General features: G+C 40.6%; 1 protein-coding gene across 1 annotated transcript; it reads right to left on the bottom strand.

Moving 5' to 3' along the window:
- Positions 1–1002: 1002 nt before the first annotated feature.
- On the bottom strand, positions 1003–13581 carry LOC139915875 (arylsulfatase I-like). Its single transcript, XM_078287824.1, has 11 exons — positions 13427–13581; positions 11865–12036; positions 10890–11029; positions 9037–9186; positions 8341–8415; positions 8038–8212; positions 6635–6871; positions 5505–5651; positions 3926–4097; positions 2373–2962; positions 1003–1459 (listed from the first exon to the last, which is right to left on the bottom strand). The coding sequence occupies exons 2-11, from the start codon at positions 12018–12020 to the stop codon at positions 1037–1039; spliced, it is 2265 nt and encodes a 754-aa protein (XP_078143950.1). The 5' UTR covers positions 12021–12036; positions 13427–13581; the 3' UTR covers positions 1003–1036.
- Between the last annotated feature and the right edge of the window lie 7750 nt (positions 13582–21331).

Raw genomic sequence — 21331 nt, 5'->3', positions numbered from 1 at the left:
ACAAGTCCTGGAGACGTGGAAGTGTAAATCGTTAAATCATTACAGTCTCTTTTGTCTCGTTTCCTTGTTTGTGAACGACAGAGATTAACAGAAAAAAATGAGTTTGTACTTAGATTGGAGAGCAAACCAAGCGGATTATCTCTCAACAAGTGACAGTTGCAGATATGATGCATGCACTGTCATTGCATTAAGTAAACATCCATTTCAAGGCCCCAAATTGGGATTTTTAAGTATATCAATTATAGGTGTAAACATAGATAAAAAAGTCTGTATATCGCTTCACACATACATTCTTGAACACTATGGCTTTCTGATGAAAAATGATCTCTTTGCAACTTTCGGATTCAATCCCAGCTCAACATATTGGTCCATTTTGCTCAAATGTTAACAAACGATAACAAACTTAAAACCATTTACAGTGTCAAAATACATTTAGATGTCACACGGTGTCAGTCCTTCTATCAAGAACTCTGTCAATTTGTGAGTGAAAATAAACATAATTATGGAGAAACACAGTGGATACAGACTTCCTGATGTCACCTAGTAAGTCAGGTGGTGTGAAGACTGTAACAGCAGTAATAACCTCTAGGAACAGGAGTTAGAAAAACACCTAGGAATGTAAAAAGAAAAGTCTCTGTCACCTCATACAGAGCAAAGATTTCACCTGTTTTGACTGAATTTTCTAGAAACAAGTGGCATATTAAAATTGTTTTAGGAAAATTCACGTTCACTTCAGTTGAACCTAGTGGAATTAACTCATCCTGTTACCACGTTTTTCACTAGTTTCAGGAAGCAAAGACGGAAGAAAAGGAAAAAATACCATTTTAAAATCTGGAACCGTGACAAAAAAACACTTAAAATGAACATTGTTTTTATCGTCTCTGACACATCCATCACAAGTCAAGTCAAGTTTTATTTATTTATAGCCCAAAGCATGCCTCAAAGGGCTTCACAAAAAACTAAAATAAAATAAAAAGCATATAGACCATTGATTTTTCATGGTGGAAAAAAACTTCCGCTCGGCTGCGTTGCCGTCTCAAATCCGATTGGACATCATCTTGGTGTTCAGTTTCATAAAGAACGACTTCAGCTTGCACAGCGTACACTTCTTCCTCTTCTTCTTCTTCCTGTTCTTCCTGTTCTTATACACTCCTTTGTACTTCTCCTCCTCCTCCTCGTCCTCCTCCTCCACCCAGGGCACCCAGGCGCCTCCGTGCCGGTCGGGATCGGCTCTCGGGTCGTCGGGCGGGAAGTAAACCGGCACGGCGGTGCGGTTGTAGAAGGCCAGGCGGCCCAGCAGGCGCTGCACCACGTCGGGCCGCCGCTCCGCCAGGTCCCAGCGCTCGTACGGGTCGGCCGTGATGTTGAACAGCCACACGCTTTTGTGGGCGGCGGCTTTGAGGGGGGAAGAGAAGGAGCGCTCCAGGTTCCACCAGCGGCCGGGGAGAGTGGTGAGAACCTGGGGGGGCAGAACCGGATGTTGCTGGCGAGTTTTGTTCTTATACTGTACTCCGTTAAATGTACAATTCTATGGTTTTATTGTTATGGTAAATTTACAGTAGTCCAGCAACAGAAGAACACTGTTACTGTAGAAAAGGGCATTCCCTGGTGTATCATGGTCCTTGCAAATCAAAAAATGTCCATTTCATGAAGAGTTTTTATTTTACTTTTTGTTTATGTGTAACTTTTTCTTAAAACCAGGTCAGTGTAATGATCTTTCCCTCCTAGCAGATGATTGCACCTGGTTCAAGAATATAGTTGAGCTAAGTGAAACAAGGGAAGAGTCATGAGACGAATACACAGTCTCATGACTCTTCCCTTGTTTCAACTATATTCTTGAACCAGGTGCAATCATCTGAGAGTCATCAGAGTCATGAGACGAACACACGGTATTATTGTATTCGTCCGGTGAATAAGCGGCCAATATCTGCGAATCGCTTCACCTCCCGTGTGCATGGGAATAAATGTATCCGCTTCTCCAACAGGAGAGAAGCCAAGTTTGCTTTCAGTGAGCGGGGGGTTACCTAGATACTCCCACTGTCACCGTGTGTCGCGTGTGCCAGATGTCCCAACATGGACGACGCGACAACACCGCAACGAACACTCAGAAGTGGAGGTGATCTCAACTCACCACCCTCCTCTCGTTGAAAATGAATAGCACACTTCTGACGTTGCGTACCGTGTATTCGTCCCATTAAGAGAATCCGAATCAAATGAACAGAAAACAACAGAATTCATATTTATTCCTGTGATCTTGCACAGCGGAATAGATTTTTGTGAACCTTTAAAGCGAGTCTTATTTGATGGAGGTGCTAACGGATATGAACCTAAATCCCTGAAAAATAAAATCAGATTTGTTAGTGCTACAGTACCTGTGGGGGAACCCAGTCTCCGTGTCCCGGGTCTCCTGTCAGCAGCTTCCAGTCCCCAACTCTGATGGCAGCCTGGACCGACGTGTCCCATACCGGCTGGGACGGCAGGGAGGGCTGGGACGACTGGAGCTTCATCTGGGGCGTGGGCCGGGATCTGACATTAGGGTGGGGCCGGGATTTGGGCCGGGGCGTTCCTGACTGTAACAGGTCCCGGTAATGGGATACGCTCCGCCTGGACTTGGACTTTAAAGTTGACTGGATCTGAGCTCGGGTGTCGGGCCGGGCCGGTCCTGACAGCGACAGGTTCCCACTGGACTGCGACTTGAAACGTGGCTTGTACTGGGACAGAGGCTGGCGCTGAGAGTAGACCTGGGACTTGGACGTGGGTTTGGGCCTTGACTTCGGGAGGGGTTTGAGCTTGTGTTTGGTAAAGGACCTGGATTTGGGCTTGGGTTTGGGAAGGTACTGAAAGGCCCGGGGTTTCTTGGTGGTCTTTGACTTGGAGCCCAACTTCTTCTGCTTCTGTTTCTGCTTCTGGGCCTTCCTCTTGGGCTTCTTGGAGGCCGGACCTGGGCCTCTTGTTGTGGAAACTGCTGAGACAAGGGGAAATATCTGAGTAAATGCAGGATACAAAGTATACACAGTCTGTTTACTGTGTGTTTGTTAAGACTAGAGAGGAATCTTTGTTGATGTTGTGATGTCTTTCCCTATTCCTTCCTTCCTTCCCTTACTGCCCCAGCCCCCCTTTTTCTTCCCAGGGGCCTTTGTGAGAAAAATGAACTCTAAAATGAGCCGCTCTCCCAGCTCCTCATTAGCTTCTGGTCCACAGTAGCGCTAAAGATGGGAATAATGAGGCGAACAAGTGCTTTGCTGGCTGAGACCAAGTTTCAGTGGGATTTACTTTGAACTTAAACTCACACTTCGGCCCTCCAACTTCTTTCTACCTCCTACATTTTTTTTTTTCGATCTACAGGAGGCTCAGTATGTGTTTTCAGGCAGTCGTTTCAAAACTCTTTGGCTTTTTGGCAACCCCCAAAAATGCTGCAAGCCTACACATACAATATAGTGAAGTGTGACGCCATATAATCATTTTTATTTTCCCTTTTTAAGCCATTTTATTAGTTCATTTAGTTAATTACTGAAAGAAGCTTTGATGCTGTAAAAATGGCATTTATGTTTTTTCAGATTCCACCTGCACCCTCCTGCCAAATCATCTCACGATCCCCTGGGTGGCCCTGACCCCCAGGTTGAGAATCACAGTTTCAGGGGATGATTCATTTAGTTAGGTACAAAAAAAACATTCAAAACACACGGTGCTGTCTTTGCCTTTTGTAAAGGTTGGATGAAGTGTGACAGCTTGTTTTCAAACAGAGCAGGAGATGACTTGTTTTGTGGTTGTGTGCATAGTAAATCGATGGCGGGCGCCAACAAAAGCTCCATGCTCTACGCAATCCTCAGCCTTTGGAAAGACTCTGACTTTGTTTGTTGGCAAGCAGCGATCGAGTATAACAACATCTGGGACAAATGTCCTATTTAGACTCTTGGGTCGTTACCCGCGGCTCCCTTCTTCCTCTCGGGGGGCGTGTCGTCGTCGTCGTCGTCCCAGGCCGGGGCTGGAACAGGAGCTTTGTGCAGAGGGTCGATGTTGTGAAGGATCTCCTGACGGGGCGACTCCTTCCCCTCGCTGATGGTGGCCCAGACATCAAAACCGTCCAGGCCCTGGCTCTGAGAGGGAGGAGAGGAACACAGATATCACAAAGCATAGGAAAGAGTGATAGGTAGGGTTTCTGTTATGTTTCTGCTCCAATGTTGCCAAGGCAAGTTCCTCTACATTTGTCACACTGGAATAAAACCATTAAAAACTCCTTTCCTTTGGTCATGGTGGCTGTCCAGGCCCTGTGTCTTGATTGTAGCTTGCTTATCTGCTTTGGCAATTTAAAGTTACTGGCAAGTCAAGCCAATAAAGCTCTTTGGGAGCTGTTGACAGGAAGGATTAACTTGCCAATAAAAATAAATTATGTGTTTGGACCAAAACACAAAGCCTCTATGGGGCCAGTATTTAGACACAACGCTCTTATCGCAATAAGTCAAGAGCAGTTATATATTTACATAATAAAATGAAGACAGGTTTACAGTAGCATTGTAACCTGCCCAAAAATAAAATTTAGGACCAAAACGGGGATAGATGTAGAAGGAAAACCACTTTCAACCCTAACTACAACAGCAACAACAAAAAAAACACATACATAAAGAATAAATGGGAAACACAGTATTCCGCTTTGAGTACTGCAGTGTGTGTTCTCTCAGAGTGAAATGTTACATGAGGCAGCTAGAAAAACACACATGAATTCGGTGGACCCTTCTCTAAAGCACCTTACAGTACCATGAGTGTTTATATTGTTAGCTTGGGTGGCCCTTGTGAAAAATGAACCCTTAACCCCAGTCTGTGTAGTAAACTGTTCAGCGATGGACTCAGTGATAATGCTTTCCCTATGGTAGTCCTTTATTTTATTTTGCCTTTATTTAACCAGGTTGTCCCGATGGGGTCAAAAGTCTCTTTTCAAGAGAGACCTGGCCAAGAGAGCAGCATCCATGACAAACATAACAGTTATAAACAAATAAAATGCAACAGTGGACACAGGCAAAAACACATTCAAAAGCAGGGAAGCAAATAGTAATGATATATTCAGATTACGGGCTACAAAGCAACAGGAAGTCATTCATTTTTAACAGAAACCAGCGACATGACGCTACAAATGTGTCGGGCGAGCGCAGCTACAAACTGAAGTTCAGCTTTTTCCATGCTCTGATGATGCGGTGAAGCCTGAACCAATCAGAGTAGAGGGAAGGTAGGGTACGTTACTATTTACTTCAATTATTTCAATTAACAAGAACGATTATTTGCCAAATCAATTTAAAACGAGACAAAGACAAAGCTATGACAGTAGGCTATGTCATTTAGTTGGTGCACACAACGTCATGACAATATGAACTATCAACGACCACCAACACTTTTCCGCTTGGCGACAATGTAGCTTGGTACACCAGTCCGTTTTGTAGCTTTTGTTGCCGGTGGTCTGAACGTACCATAAGGATTCACTGTATGAGTTGTAAGTGCTGAGTCCGACTGACCTGGCTGATGTTGCCCCCGGCCAGGCCCACCAGCGTGGGGAACCAGTCGGTGATGTGCAGCAGCGCTCTGGAGACCCGCCTCCTGCGCCTCAGCAGCGGGCTGTGGACGAACGCCACGCCACGCATTCCACCCTCCCAGTACGTTCCCTGAGAACCACCAACAGGTCCGGTTAGAGTCTGTCAGGACCCCCGTTAGCTGGCAGTGGGGTTCTCTCTGGGTCCAGCACAAGTCGTGGTTCTCTTATTAATGAGTCCCGTTTCTATTGGTTCTCTTATTGCTAAATCTTGGTTCTTTATTGGTTCTATTATGGCAAAGTTGTTTCTCTTTTTGATGATTCTTGTTTGTCAAGTTTCTCTCATTGCTACGTCTGGTTTCTCATGTTTGTCTTATTAATACATCTTGGTTCCTTTATTGCCAAGTCTTGGTTCTCCTGTTTCTGTTGTTGCTATGTCTTGGTTCTTTCTTGGTTCTATTTTTTGCAAAGTTGTTTGTCTTGATGAGTCTTGTTTCTCAAATTTCTCTCATTGTTAAGCCTGGTTTCTCATGTTTCTCTTATTAATAAGTCTTGGTTCTCTTATTGCTAAGTCTTAGTTATCTTGTTCCTTTGGGAGATCTTTAGAAGAACCTTGTCCATGCTCTCATATCCAAGACAGAACCGCTGGAGCTCACAGGGGAAAAGTATTATACACTCCCAGACACTGCAAAAATGCTTCAACGTTCTTAAAGTTCTCAAACTACGTAAAGCTTGCCTAAATATCTAAAGGTACTTACAGATAATGTACTTGTTTTAAGTTAATTTGAAAAAAAATAAAATAAACCTAAATAAAATAAAGGTTCAAGAAGTTTACTTGAAACACAAAATATGTAGCTACACACAAGCAGGATTTCCTAAATTCTTCTTGAATTGAAAAAAATGTGTTACACCAAGTCAAATCTTTGGGAAAACGTGAAAATATCTGCTGCTGCAGTAAGAAAACTACAAATATAAAGTTCTGAAATCCGAAAGATAAGGTTTCAAGGTCTGAATAAAAGATAAAAACACTTGTTGAGATGGACATTTTTTGAACAAAATGCACGAAAACGGTGCACAAATAAAAAACACATATAAACCACATGAAGTCATCAGTACCTTGCGGCCCCGCAGCGGCCAGTTGCTGCCGCCTGTGAACGGCTGGGCTCCGTTGTCGGTGGAGTAGATGATGACGCTGTTCCGGTAGTATCCGTACTTCCTGAGGGCGTAGGTGACGTTGCGGACCGCCTCGTCCACCGTGGAAACCATGGCGGCAAACTTCCGCCTGGCGACGTTGGCCATGTCGCGGTACGGGTAGATGTAGGACTTCGGGGGCTGCAGAGGGGTGTGGACCGCCTGGAACACACTCAGAGAAGTTATTTCACTGTGTTCATCTCCACAGAACTTTATTTTAAATTCTAGTCAAGATCCCAAGGTTTCCAAAGATACCAAATATGTCAGGCTGAATTACAGGGAAATGTGTATAAAATGACGCACAAACATCTAGACTTCTTCCATTTGATGTAATGGTGCAGCCATAAAAAAAAGGTGCCTTGGGTTTGAATATTTCACTCAGTATAAGCAGCTATAGCTTCTTAAGAGGAAATTTAAGGGGGAACTCAGGGTGCGAGGGGTTAAAGTTCAGTCTGTCAGCTGTAATTTGAGGGTATCAGCAGCTGTGTTGTTTGGACTGATTAGTAGTATGGAATGACAATTGTTTAAAATGAAAAATCCACCCTCAGATACTCTTCCACTGTTAGATGTCATCAATCTGATGTTCAATGCAGTTCAGGAGTCACTTTGTGATGTGTGAGTGTTTTAATTTACTTTTTTGGTGAACCCATTTTCCCTCAACCAGCTTCATCTACTTTTACTTCAGTTAGTGATTTCCTAAGCTTCCCACGCGCCGCAAAACGCTCCAAGTCATGGCTGCATTGCATTCTGGTCTCTCTCCTGCTCCTGTGGGTGGAGAAACTGGTCTCTCTTCTTCTTCTACGATGGATTTCTCCCTGTATGATTGTTGAACGTCTCTTGGTGCAAAATGGCGGCTCTAGAAAGAAGCCCTCGCTCTTTGATTCTGAGGGACTGACACCAAAACCTGACGTTTACCGCTGATGTTTCACATCGCTGAAACATTTTCTGCTATCAAACTCCACTGTAGCTGCTGGAAATGTTATGATGTGACGTCGCATCATCTAGGTTTGTCCAGTTATCCGCAGGAATAAGAAAAATACACCAAACAACAAACTGGACCCCAACATTGCAAATAGCTGTTTTTTAACAGTTAAAGTGTGGATTTTACCATTAAGTCATTAATACATATTTCTAAACATCATAGCTGGTGCATAATGACTTCAAGTTTGTTTCATAATTCCCTTATTAACTTCATTAGCCAAAAACATACTCCATACTTCACCAGCATACTACCGTAATGATGATTAATATGAAGTATTTCTAAACTTTCTAAGTACAGTGATGATATGAGAGCTGGTTGTGATGTGGATGATACTTCGGAGCGATACCTGGAGGGAGAGCAGCAGGAAGAGCGGCCTGGCCGTGGGGTCGTGACCCTCCAGAATCTTGCGGACCCTGTGTGTGTAGAGCAGGGTGGAGTAGCGCCCCTCCTGCCCCCACGCCACGCCCTCGTCGTCATGGAGATCGTACCCACACAACCCCGGGCCGTCACACGACCCGTAGCTGGAGACGGATGGAGAGACGGGTGGATAGATAAACAGACAGACTGAGCCAACAGACAAATTATGCATAGATAAAGCGATGTATCAGTCAACTTATTAATTATGATAATAATAATTCTACACTTTTACCTGTAGTAATCAACGCTGCCTGTCAAGGAACCAAAGAAACTGTCAAAACCTTTTCTGGTAGGCAGGCAAGCTTTCCTGGAGGAAAGATTAGAGAGAGAACACACTAAACGTCAGATTTCTGAATTTATTACTAATATTAGAACCTTTATTTATACAGCACTTATAACAAGATAAACTGCAAGAAATAAATTAAAAGGTGAAACTTGAAGAAACAAAAAAATGTGCACAAAAATTTAAAGAGGAAAAAAGAATAACACCTCCTGGTTAGGATAAAGACCCTGGATTAGGAATAAAATTATGATACCTTGCCAATATACTAACATACCAACAAAAACGATATAATATATTCCTGCAATATTCCTTTGATTAGCCTTTACTTGGACCTCGGAGACACATTGAGGGAAGACCCTAAAACACAAAGTAAAACAGTACAACAGTAAAAGATGCAACTACAGTCAAATTTTGCAAGATTTAAAGTATATAGCCAAGGATCTTTTTTGGCTATGTATCTCCCAGTTTTAGACCAAGCAGTAAATACATTATTACATATGCAATAAACATCGGTAAATATCAAAAATATGCAACATGCAACAAGATAATGCTTTATTTTTGTCGTATACCCCAGAAGATGTAGTGTAAACTTTCGCTTTTAAAGTCCTGGAATTGCCTCTACGGTGGTCCATGTATCAAACGCACCTGTAGAAGCCCAGGTGCCACTTGCCCACCATGTGCGTGGCGTAGCCGGCCTGCTGCAGCCTCTGGGGCAGCGTGTCCATGTGAGCAGGCAGACAGCTGGGCTGGCTGGGCCGGATGATGGAGTGCTGCAGTCCGGTGTGGATCTGGTACCTGAGGAAACAGACCCAGGGGACTGACTGATCGCTCACTGCAACTAGATTGTCTAATCATTAATCAGATTATTCACAGCAGCTAACTCGTTTGCATCAGAGCGTCAAACTCGATAACTGTTCTGCTCTCCTGTCAGGTTTTGATTAGCAAATATCATGAAAATACCCACAAAAAACAACTAAAGACAACTATTAAAGACATTCAGCACAAATCCACCTCTTGTCTATCGATTTGTTTGATGAGAAATGGAGCAAACATATCGAGATCCATATTAACACTTTGTTGCAGTAAAGTTTCACAGTATGGGCCAATACAGGAACGACTAAAGCTACTGTTCTTATCTTCTGTTCTCAAATTAATATCCCAATTTCAGTCCTTTTGACAAGCACAACATGTTGTAAAAAGGTAGCTGGATAAATACATTTGCTGCAAAATGTCTTTTTAATATGTAGATGTTGCATGATCATCTGTGACAAGCTGACACTGAAAATAAGACCTCAGGCAGCATGAACCCCATTGTTGTTCAGCCTTGTGCCAAAATATGGCCAGGGAGTTTCCAAATAAACCAATGATTCTGTTGCTCAAGTAGAGAAAAACATTTGACTGCTAATCAATGAGCAGATAAGTGTATTTGCAACAGTGAAGGATGCTTTAATGTTGAGGGTTTTACACAGATTTCCTTCATGTGTCTTGATGTTGTGCAGGCAGGACAGGAAACTGACTTGTCTGTTCACTAACCAAAGTGGCAGGTACATCCTGAAATTCACCAGACCCTTTCACTATTTAACCAGCCAACTCAATTTTTAGAACAGAAGACTCCAGCTGATCAAAGATCAAACGTCATGACTCAGTGACTCATGACTCTAATCAGAATAGAAGGATTGGAAACATCTTACATGTGCAACATCAACGATTTATTAAAGGTCCCATATTCTCCACTCTCCAGTGTTTTATTTTCTCTCTTGAGGTCCATTCAAAGCTGTGTGTGTGGTGTCATGAACCAAAAACACTCTCAATCCATTTTTACACGTTCATTTTCCAGCATCTCTCTGAGCCTTACCAAGAACAGGCTGTTTCTGTCGCTGTGTCTTTAAGGCTCGTTAATATTAACGACCCCTCTGTTCTGATTGGCTAACCGTGTCAAGAGTGAAACGTGAGACGCCGCGGCCCGGCAGCTACAGGTAGGGAAAACTCTCCGGTAAATAGACAATGACAACTGCTCAACCGCTTTGAAAAAAACACTTTGTTAGTCTATTATTTCTTACAAAAATGATAATGAGCGAATCTTTGTGACGCCACAAAGTTACGGAAGTCCAAACGGCTCGTTTAGAGGCTCGCTTTTCTAATATGGATTGTGTGGATTTAGTTGGCGACCGTGCGTTTTGATGCTTTCACCATGTTTAGATAGACCATCCAACTCCTTTATCATCACAGAGGCAAGGGGAGTCCTGCTTTACACCATATGGGACCTTTAAAGCTTCAGAAGCGCATCAGTAAACAGCAGCGCATAATGAGCAGGTGAACATATATTTGTTGCACATGTAAGATGCTTCCAATCCTTCTGATTTGATTATTTCTGTGCCACTTTGGAAACAAACATTAGACCCACAGGTTCTGCTAAACAATACGTATCGTCCACTTCTGTACCAAGAATAGATAACGAAGATGAAGATAATGAAGTCCTGGCGGGACAGGTGTGGTACCTGCCGGTGATGAGCTGGCTGCGGGACGGCGTGCAGATGGGCTGGACGTAGTAGTTCTCCAGCTTCACACCCTCCGCCGCCAGCTTGTCCAGCGTGGGAGTCTTGATGGACGGGTTGTGGTAGCCGATGTCGTTGTAGCCCTGGGGGGGGGGGGGGGGGGGCATGAAGGAGTGCTGTTATTACCTGATCAATCAATCAGTCAATCAGTTCTTACATTTTCTTCCCTGATACAAGTGAAAGGACTCTGCTGTTTGCGTAGAAGAGTTTTAATTGCTTCATTGCCATGTAACCTGTTTCTACAATTGTCTCAGTATCATGAAACAAGGTTATTCACTTTATCTCAGACTCTTGAATTAAGTGAAGAGGAATGGAAACAAATAGAATTATCCCAATCTATTAGCATCTATTTTTTCCTCTTAAATAAACTATTATACCTCAAACCTTACAGAATGTTTTTTTATTCTTCTGTGTGTTTATTTCCACCGAAACTACTTTTTTGCCTTTGTGGTGCCTTTTGCATCAAAAAAAAAAGTTGCTCTCAGAATTTCATCCATGACGGATTATTAATAAGTTGCTACTTATTACCTTCAGTTAATGTGGATTTGGCCTCCAAAAATAAATAAATAAGTTAAATTTCAAACGTATTCCTGTTTGCACCCTGTCATTTGAATAGTGTCATTATCAACAACTAATAACCCTTTTTTAAAATGTATAAAATGATGTAAAATCACGGTCAACAATTTGAAGGAAATATTCTATTATTAAGTATGTGTAATCTGATTACTATATATCTCAAGAACTCGTGGTTATTGATAATATACACTGAATAGTTATCAATATCTGTAGTCAGATGACTCACAGATGCCTGCAGCCAAACAAGTGAACAACAGCAGATCATCCAAACTTCTGATCTTCTCTCTCTCTCTCTCTCTCCCTCTCTCTCTCTCTCTCCCTCCCTCTCACACACACACACACCTGGTCGTCTATGAGGATAAATATGATGTGTGGCTGACTCTTCTCCTTGTTTCCATGCTGCTGGTCTTGTATCTGGTTGGGAGCGGAGCGGTGTGCAGACAGGCAGCTCAGGCTGAGCAGAGCGCTCAGCACACACACACTCACAGCAGCCTGCATCTTCAGTGTGGGATCCCTACAAACACACACACAGCGAGGATTACTAATAACTGAGCTGTAGCACACACAAACGTTAAGAGTCAGCACAAAATCACACAAACATGCAGCCAGTGGAGAAGTCAGATCATAAAACCACAGATGAGACGGACTTGCCAACTTGGCAGCAGCTGCTGTTTGAAATACAGCTATCTGGTGTCTTGTGGAAGAAACTAGAAGCAGGAGGAAGGGGGAGTTTGTTTTTTTTAACCATGGTATGACCTGTGACACATTTACAGTCATCACAACTAAGTATTACAAAAATATTGATTTTATCCCTGAGAGATGGCAGATATCAAATATCTCAGTTTGAACTCACAGGATGCTGCACAGGATGATGAGGTTTCTGATTTTTCTGTCATCATTTCCACTAAAACCACTTTTTGTTGAGTTTGTGGTGACTTTTGTATCATAAAATGACGAGGCACTGAACAGGTTTACTGTGCTTAAAACACAATGTGCAGAGTTGATACTTTGAGACAGTTACCCATGACAGATTGTTATTAATCTACTTATTACCTGCAGTTGCTTTTGGATTTGGCCTAGTTTGCCTCAAAAATAAATCCAAAATGATGTTAAATTACACATTTATTGCTGTTTCACCCTGTAATAATTGAATAGAGTCACCATCATAAACAACCAGTTATGTCAAATGTATACAATGATGTAAAATCTCTGTCAACAAAACACCTTTTTTCCTTCAGACGTCTATTTAAAGGAAATAATCTATTTTCTTAGAGACAGCTGCAATTTGAGATACAGCTATCTTCTGGAAGGAACTAAAATCATGACACACACACACACACACACACACACACACACACACACACAGATATGAGGCTGGAGGGGATCTACTGTGTTAACTATGATAACAGGAATAGTTATGTAGATAAGATACTTGATGCGATGTACTTATGACAATAACTTTAAGAACGCCTTAATACACACACACACACACACACACACACACACACACACCTAAAGCACACACCACACACAATAATTTTTTCATACTTTCTAGCCTATAGCAGGCCTATATCTGTGATAGCCAAGAGTTTGTTAGATTAAACTGACAAGTACTGACTGGTCCTGAATGAATCTGGTTTGATTAAGCCTTCATTACATCAAGTTCAATCTGACTGAGCGCCACTGGGAACGGCTGTTAGTATCAATCATAGATTTATATATTAGTTGTCACTACATATCTATGGTATCAATAGTTTGGTTTTTAACTCTGACAACAAAACCACCGCATAGTTGATTACGGACATCTCAGCAGTTCCATATTATATTTACATTCAATACATTTCTAGGTGAATACATCCCTCATAACAGCTGTATTATTTCACATTCCAGGCCTAAATCAATACCTCGATAAAAGATCAATAGGAGTGAACGGGTCCTCTCCTCCTCTCCTCCCCTCTCCTCTCCTCTTTCTCTCTGGTGTTCCTCAGTTCATTCTTCACTCTCGGGATCTTCCTTCACCTTGGAGAAAGTTTAGTTTGCTGGAAGTTTGCAGGAGACGCCGCATGTCCTCAAGTTTCCAGAAATCCTTCCTCCTTCAGCCTGAGTGTCCACACTCCCCGAGAAATATTATATACTGCAGTCAAGCTGGACAGAATAACACAAGGGGACTACCGGTCGTACCTGTCAAAATAAAAGCCTCATTAACGAACGTGTGTTGCAACTTTTTTGAGTATAGCACAAAGTACCAAAGTGAAGATGCAGAATATATTTAAGGTGTAGGCTAATCTGTTGTAAATGAAACTACAGCTGTCAAAATGTCATTTTTACAGCAATTCATAGCCATATTTGCCCATGCAGATGGGCGGAGCCAAATAACCACAATTTTAAGTTAGCAAACTGGCAAAAAAAAAAAACAACCAACAACCTAAAAATACGAAGTGTTTAAAAAAGTAGGCAGGCCTATACAATTTTAATAACAATGATAATAATGAAAAACAAACTGTAGGCCTACAGTTTTAGTAATTTCAATATTTTTCCTCTGCTCAATCAACAAATTTCCAGCCGTGAGCTAAAGTGTAACCTGGACACAGGAAAACACAGTAAGTATTAATAATGTAGGCTAAATAAAAACATTTGGAAACGGGCTGTTTTTAAATAAGAAATAAAAATTAATCTGCCCCACACTTTTATTTCATTCATTTACAACCATGACATTTGTGATGTTGTCAGCAGCTAGCTAGCTAACTAGCTTAGTGTGGCTAGATAGCATTAGTTAGCAGAGCGCTAGGTTTCATAATATTAGCTTCTTCCTCTCATACCTCATGACTTTTTCACTGGGCTTCAGTCTAACTTCACTTCAGCCAGAATAAGCAATCACTGAAATGGCCCTGTTTTCCTCCATATTTAATCTAAATAAGCTTTGTGTTGTTTTCTACACGCTAATTATCCCCCCCACCCCCCACCCCCATTCACAGTTTTACTTTTATTTTGAAGGCAAAAACGCATAACTTCCGCTAGTGTGGTTATCTCTGGGTAGCTTAACGCAGCAAAAACAACTTTACCAAGCCCCCAGCCCCATAACACCATTTGTTTAGCGACTATACGTTATTTTCATATGTCCTTGCATTTTCTCCTCATTGGCATTATTACAAACTTTCCTGCTCCTGGTGGTAAAATATATGACCGCGAACATAACATGAGCCAACCGTTATTAATACAGTCAGAGTTACTGTTCATGAGCAGCAGCCAGCTGGCACTCATTCTCCAGCGCAAACCAGGAATTTCTGTCTTTACGCAACGTAGAGATACAAAGCTGCGTCAAGTTAGCCAGAGATAACCTGGATAAGACCGGAAACAGGTGGGTTTGTCTTAAAAATAAAAGCCTAAAATTCGTCACTTTTGGAAAATAAAAGAATAATTCAGATAAGATAAGATGAGGCTGTAATGATCCCTTCGGGGAGACGGGATGAATGCAGCAGCAAATAGTAACAGGATACAGTAAAGAAAAATAGAATATGAATAAATTAGAGCAACTAGGGGTTGTATAGGCTAATCATACACAACCAATAATTTCAGTACTAGAACATGTTGAATTGAAATGTATGAATGAAAAGTCTGGGGAAAAGTATGGATTACAACATTATGAGGGTGAGCAGAAGTGGAACTTGCTGAGTCAAAGAAAAGACGAATGAAAAATATGTAGCCTAGGATATCGCAAAATCTGTAATATATGCAAGGTGAAAAATTCTAAGAAACATATGAAATTACAACGTGCAAAATGTGCGTTGTATTCACATTGACTGGTCTACAGAGGACCAACATGTCTAGGCATACAGACACGCAAGAAATTATTCATCCAATCAAATATATTCAATTTATACATTTAGATATTGGGTGTACAGAACAACACAAATTGACTCAAAAACAGGTGGGGTCATTTTTATTAAAACTCTAGCTGTAAAATAGATGCTATATAGATTAGCTGATGATACCTGATATTCCCTGCTGATTTTACAAGCTAGTAGACATCCTTCAGTGGTCTGGTATAAGTTTTGTTATAGTTCCTCTGTGTATTTCTGGCAGCCCCGTGCTATCCTGCATTGGCCTACATGGCTATAAATGTATGTTGTGAAAAACGGAAAAAAATCCTATATTATCATAGAGATACCTGCTTAAATAAGTGTTTTATTTTCACTTTGGTAGGCTATTTTGTATAACTCAAGAAGAAATGTTGCAACACTTTCGTCATTTAAGGCTTTTATTTTGAAAGCGATGACCAGAAGTCCTTTTGTCTTTAATTCTGGCTAGTTTGGATGGATGGATGGACGGATGGATGGACGGATGGATGGATGGATGGATGCATGGATGGATGGATGGATGGACGGATGGATGGACGGATGGATGGACGCATGGATGGACAGCGGTTATTTAAAATACCTGCAGTCAAATTAGGCAGAAAATATAAAAGCACACCGGAATGAAGGAAAACTCGTTCCTGCCACTGCGTGTTAGTGTTATAACTCCTACAGTTCCTGCTGAAGTCAAAAGGTCTTCTTCAGATTTGTCTCACCCCACATCTTCTCTGCTTCAATAGCCCAAATACCCGCAGTCCCTGTTGGAGAGCCGCCCCGGCGGCGTGTCCCGCTCCAAGTTTCCAACCAACCAAGACAGTGAAACAGTGGGTGTGTGTGCTTTATTGAGGCGTGATTTATGAGCAGAGCCTGGGGCAGAAGATGGAATCATTTTGCCAGGGATTATAATGGTTCCCTTACGAAAAAGATCTATTGTATTCCTATAATAAATTATAGACAGATACAAATATCACAGGGAAACTATAAGTCCCTATGAATATTCTAGGTTAAAATACCATAAGGCCACTATAACTCACTATTGACCATAGACACACTGTAAATCCTATATTAGAGGAATATTATAGAGATACCATAGGAATAAAAAATTAAAAAAAACATACCATAAACTCACTCTTGGTTTCCACAGACATTTTAAATCCTTATAAGATTATTATAGGATATAAAAATACCATAAAGTATGATAAAGTCACTGTAAACTCACCAGTGATCACCATTGATACACTATAGAAATATTATAGGAATATTATAGCCTAGTGAATTTTTGTTGGGTTTTGAGTTGGGTTTTTTTGCTGAGTCTAATGCCTTATTATCCTGCTCTATAACCATTTGCCAAATAAATAAATAAATAAAGATTCAAGTTTTAGTTAACCAAACTGCTTATTGGCAGCTGTGTTACATATGTCTTATTGTAACTAAGATATTCACTGAATTCACAAAGGTTTTTTGCAAGCAGAAAATAAGGCCTGTTAATTATTTACCTGGAAAATAACAAAGTACATTGTAATATATGAAGACCCACTAATAATAAACTATAATATTCCTATTGAGACTTATAATGTGTATGGGTTCACAGTAGTAGGCTTGGGCCGATATTCTATAATATTGAATACCGCAATATTTTCTTATTTAACTTTTTATCTCCAATAGTAACACTATAATATTCCTGTGTTATTATTATTATAGGGACTTAAAATGTGTCTGTGATACTCAATAGTGAGTTTATAGTGATCTTACATCTTATACCATGTGCTTTGTGGTATTTTTTTTTAATCTCCAACAGTATCACTAAAATATTCCTATAGCCTAATGTTCCTATTATGCCAGATGTTTCAAAAATAGGAATACAATTTCCAATATAAATAATAATGAAAAACACAGCTGTAGAATTTTTTATTTTATTTAGTAATTTTAACCCTAACCCAAAAATAATTAATCATTCAATGGTCTGTAAATAATAGGTGTTCCTGGAAAGAGGAAAAATATGTAATAATATAGTATTAATAATAATATATGTATATAAAAATGTATACCGAGTTTTACACCCAATATTCCTATAGGGACTTAGTGTGTCTGTTTTACTCAATAGTGAATGTACCAATACATAAAAATACCTGAAAATGGCTATAATATCACTATAATATTTCTATAATATTCCTATAGCATATTACATATAATATATTTGATATAGTTTTGTTGTAATATTTGTATAGTATCCTTCTAAAAGTTACTATAGGACGACTGCAGTTGTTTTTCATAAGGGATTAGATTATTTTTTCGAAGTTTTACTCAACAGATTTCTTTCCACAACAGAAGATGCTTTTGTAGTCGCTCGTCTTCCTCCCTCCGCCCCTAAAAACAGAACTCCACTTCCCATGGTGCATTTCGAGGGGGGCGTAGCAGTCAGCGCTGTGCTCATGAGCGCAAGTGGAATAGCGAGGATGAACTGAACTGTAAATAACTCGTCAATAATAATCACAATTTTTTCCAATTTGTTCCTCCATCGTGTCGCTCGGTGTGTTGAGCCAGCATGGCCTCGGCGGAAGACGACGCTCTGCTGTTTCTAATCTACCAGCATCTGAAGGTGAGCGGCTACCAAAAAGCTGCAAATGTGCTGAAAAAACACGTTGCTCAGGTAAGAGTTGCCTCACTTTATCAACATTTACACTCTGATTTAGCGTTAAACCGGCCTGACAACACGCCACCTCGTCTAGAAACCGTTCAAAATGGCATTATACGTGATTTTATTGTTCTTGCACGGACATGCGTGCTATGCCTCGTTATATAAACACATGAATTAAATATAAAGCTGAATTATGGGGTGTGAGAGGTGTTTTTTGCTCCTGTATGAATGGCAGTGTTTTTAAGTGTGTTTTTTAAGTGTGTTTAAAGCACATGGCTCGTTCTGCAGGCGTGCATGAGGAAAAGAACATTGTGTTACAGAGGCTGCATGGCCGTAAACAGCAGTGCTGCAGGCCTGAACACACACACCAGTACACTGGAAACACCATTTAAAATCACATTACACTCTCAAAGTGGCATTACAGTACAGATGAATCCCCCACAGATTAATTAGGTATTTATTTTATCTGTGTATGGACGTGTACAGTGGTAGAAAGAGTACTAGAATGCCCCACTAAAGCAGAAGTACTGTTACTTTGCTGATATTTTACTTAAGTAGAAGTAAAAGTACTGGTGTAAAAATCTACTTAAAGTAAATAGTAGCTAAATGAAAATGTATTACAATTCACTGAGTTACTTTTTAGAAAAAAGAGGGTTGTTACATGTGATCTTTAGGACAGAGTTCAAACTAGATTCTTTTAATTGGAAAATTTGGAAATGACACAATAAAGTGCAGAAACAAAGTAAAGCGAGATTACTCTTCTGTTCTTTTCTGACTGACTGTTCACTGCAAATGGCTTCACAATTTGTATTTTTTTTTATGTCCCAAAATCTGTCCTCTATAATGGATGTGATTTAAAATGTAGTGAAATAGGCTACAACAACTTAAGTAAAAGTAAAATGAGTGACTTTGAAAAATAATCAAAGTACAAGTACACAAAAAAAGCTACTCAATTACAGTAACTTGAGTAAATGTAAGTAGTAACTTCTGGGATGTACACATGGTCATGATGTAACCACACACTGAGAGGCTGTAAAACTCACCACATGTTGCTCAATGTGAGTCTTTCCTCATTTCTTCCTTTGTATTTTATTAAGTTTTGTTTATATGTTATTATCTTAACCTGTAGAAACATCACAGCACACTCAACTACTATCTTTGCTAAGGTGCTGGAGACCAAAATAAATCAAAAAGTGGAGGAACAAAACTTCCTCACACTTAGATCCGTGCCAGTTTCTTTATTTAACCAAGCTTTCGGTCTATTTGACATACATGCCCTCCACATTATTATCTTCATCAAAACTCAATTAAAATTCTAAATTGCTCAGCATGGTGAGATGATCAAATGGTGAGTTGCTGCTCATCATGCTCACTCTTACTTTTCAGCTATAAACTATTATTTCCTATGAAGCCTCTATACAAGTTCTTCCTACTTACTGTTTTGCTCTTGCATGTGTAGCTGTGGGGTTTCAGCCGTGGAGAAGCATGTGCTTGTTCAGCACAGTGAAGTTATTTTGCCAGGTTTTAGGCTGTAACCTAAAAATAACACCCTGGAATGCGTTGTAGGAATTCTTCAAGGGACACAAATGGCCTTTTAAAATGTCCTGAAGACGTTTCAATATCCTCCAGCAAATGCTCTCCAAATCCAAACCTATCTCTCCAAGGGGGATATTTCCTCCACCGAGGCACATGTTCTTCTAAAGTTGTGAGCACAGGGAAAAGAACATCATTTCCCATCTGAACTTTAAATCCCAAGTCACATGTTCTCATTATTTTCAATTTCCTAGGTTGGATGAATTCATTTTCAGGACCGTATGCCAGTAAAGCGGTAGCATTCTTGAACCGTAGGAAATTTGATATTTCCTCATATGTCGTTTTTTTTCCTACCTGTGTGATTATTCTTGGATCTCAGGAATATTGTCAGGAATTTGAGCTTCTGCTACTGTTGCACTCAGTGTGACTCACTCTGGATAAGAGCTTCAGATAAATCCAAAAAATGTCAAATGTAATGTTGAGGGAATCAGTTAAAATTGGTAAAATATTAGTTTTGGAGTTGAAAGTTTAGATAAAAGTTTAAATAATAGTTTCAGAATGTTGGAGTTTAAAGTTTAGAGACAAATTTGGTAAATGTAGGTATGATGAGGAAAGTTTAAATGCACCGGTCTATATTGCAGACTACCACATGTAGTAGCTTTACTGTGTTTATGTTCATGTGTGTGTGTGTGTGTGTGTGTGTGTAGGTGGAGACACCAGAAGAGAGCTCCAACCTACATGATATCTACACCGGCTGGATCAAGTAAGTGAGATGACACTGTGCAGAACAAGAAGTCTCAACAAGAGTCTTTGGTTTGGTTTATGAAGGAAGCTTGGAGTTTTTTTTTGTTTTTGGGGGCAGCAGTTTTTAGTTAGTTTTGAGTGAGCACATCATCAACTGAATTCACCAGTTATAACATGTGGCACATTTACATCACTAACTAATAATTAATTCTGTCAGTTTACACTGGAAAAAGTAGATTGATTTTTATAGAATACACAAAAATGGCACAAATGACATGCTTCATAAGAAAACACACATGAGTTTCACAGTAATAAACAGTGTAGAAACACAAATACACACCAGCGTAATAGAGACTAGTTCCTAGTAGATGATATTGAACATAACCATCAAACACGTGTATGTTTCCGCTTGATGCATTTCCCCATTGACTGCCGGACAGAAAGCTCAATTAAGTCAGTTACGTGGTGTATTTTGAGAGTTTTGCACAGAGCGGGAGATATTCCTTTGTTCTCCTGCTCATTCACATCAGGCCACCCTGCGGTCAGACAGGTCTCTGGCACCCTGGGGAGCACAGAGCTGAGACCAGACCAAACTGTCCTTTTGATCACAGATCCTTTGATTAGTGCGTAGAGTGGGGATCCTGTGGGGAAAGTGTTTGGACCATTGGACTCATTAAGATACAGATTCTGTGAAGCAATGGCGGATCAATTAATGTTCATGCTTTGTTTGGTGTTGGTGAGCGGAGGCTTGGTGGTTTAAACCAGGCTGAGGCCAAATGCAGAATGTGAACCTTGTAGCTGGAACTATTTTTATAAGCCCATCAGGGTTTTTATCTCACCTACACAGATCCGTCTGTCTGTTAGCTCTGTGATAGACTGGCAGCCTGAGCAGGGTGTTTCCCTGCCTTCTGCCCAATGCATGCTGGGATAGGCTTCAGCCCCCTGCCACCCGGAAAAGGATTAAGCGGATAGAGGGAATAAATGAAAGAATGAATGACTGTGTGTTTTTTTAAATCACCTGACTTCTATGTTTTATCACT

This window comes from Centroberyx gerrardi, chromosome 13, assembly GCF_048128805.1.
Source record: "Centroberyx gerrardi isolate f3 chromosome 13, fCenGer3.hap1.cur.20231027, whole genome shotgun sequence".
Taxonomy (NCBI): Eukaryota; Metazoa; Chordata; class Actinopteri; order Beryciformes; family Berycidae; genus Centroberyx; species Centroberyx gerrardi.
This window is presented reverse-complemented; position numbering and strand designations above follow the sequence as displayed.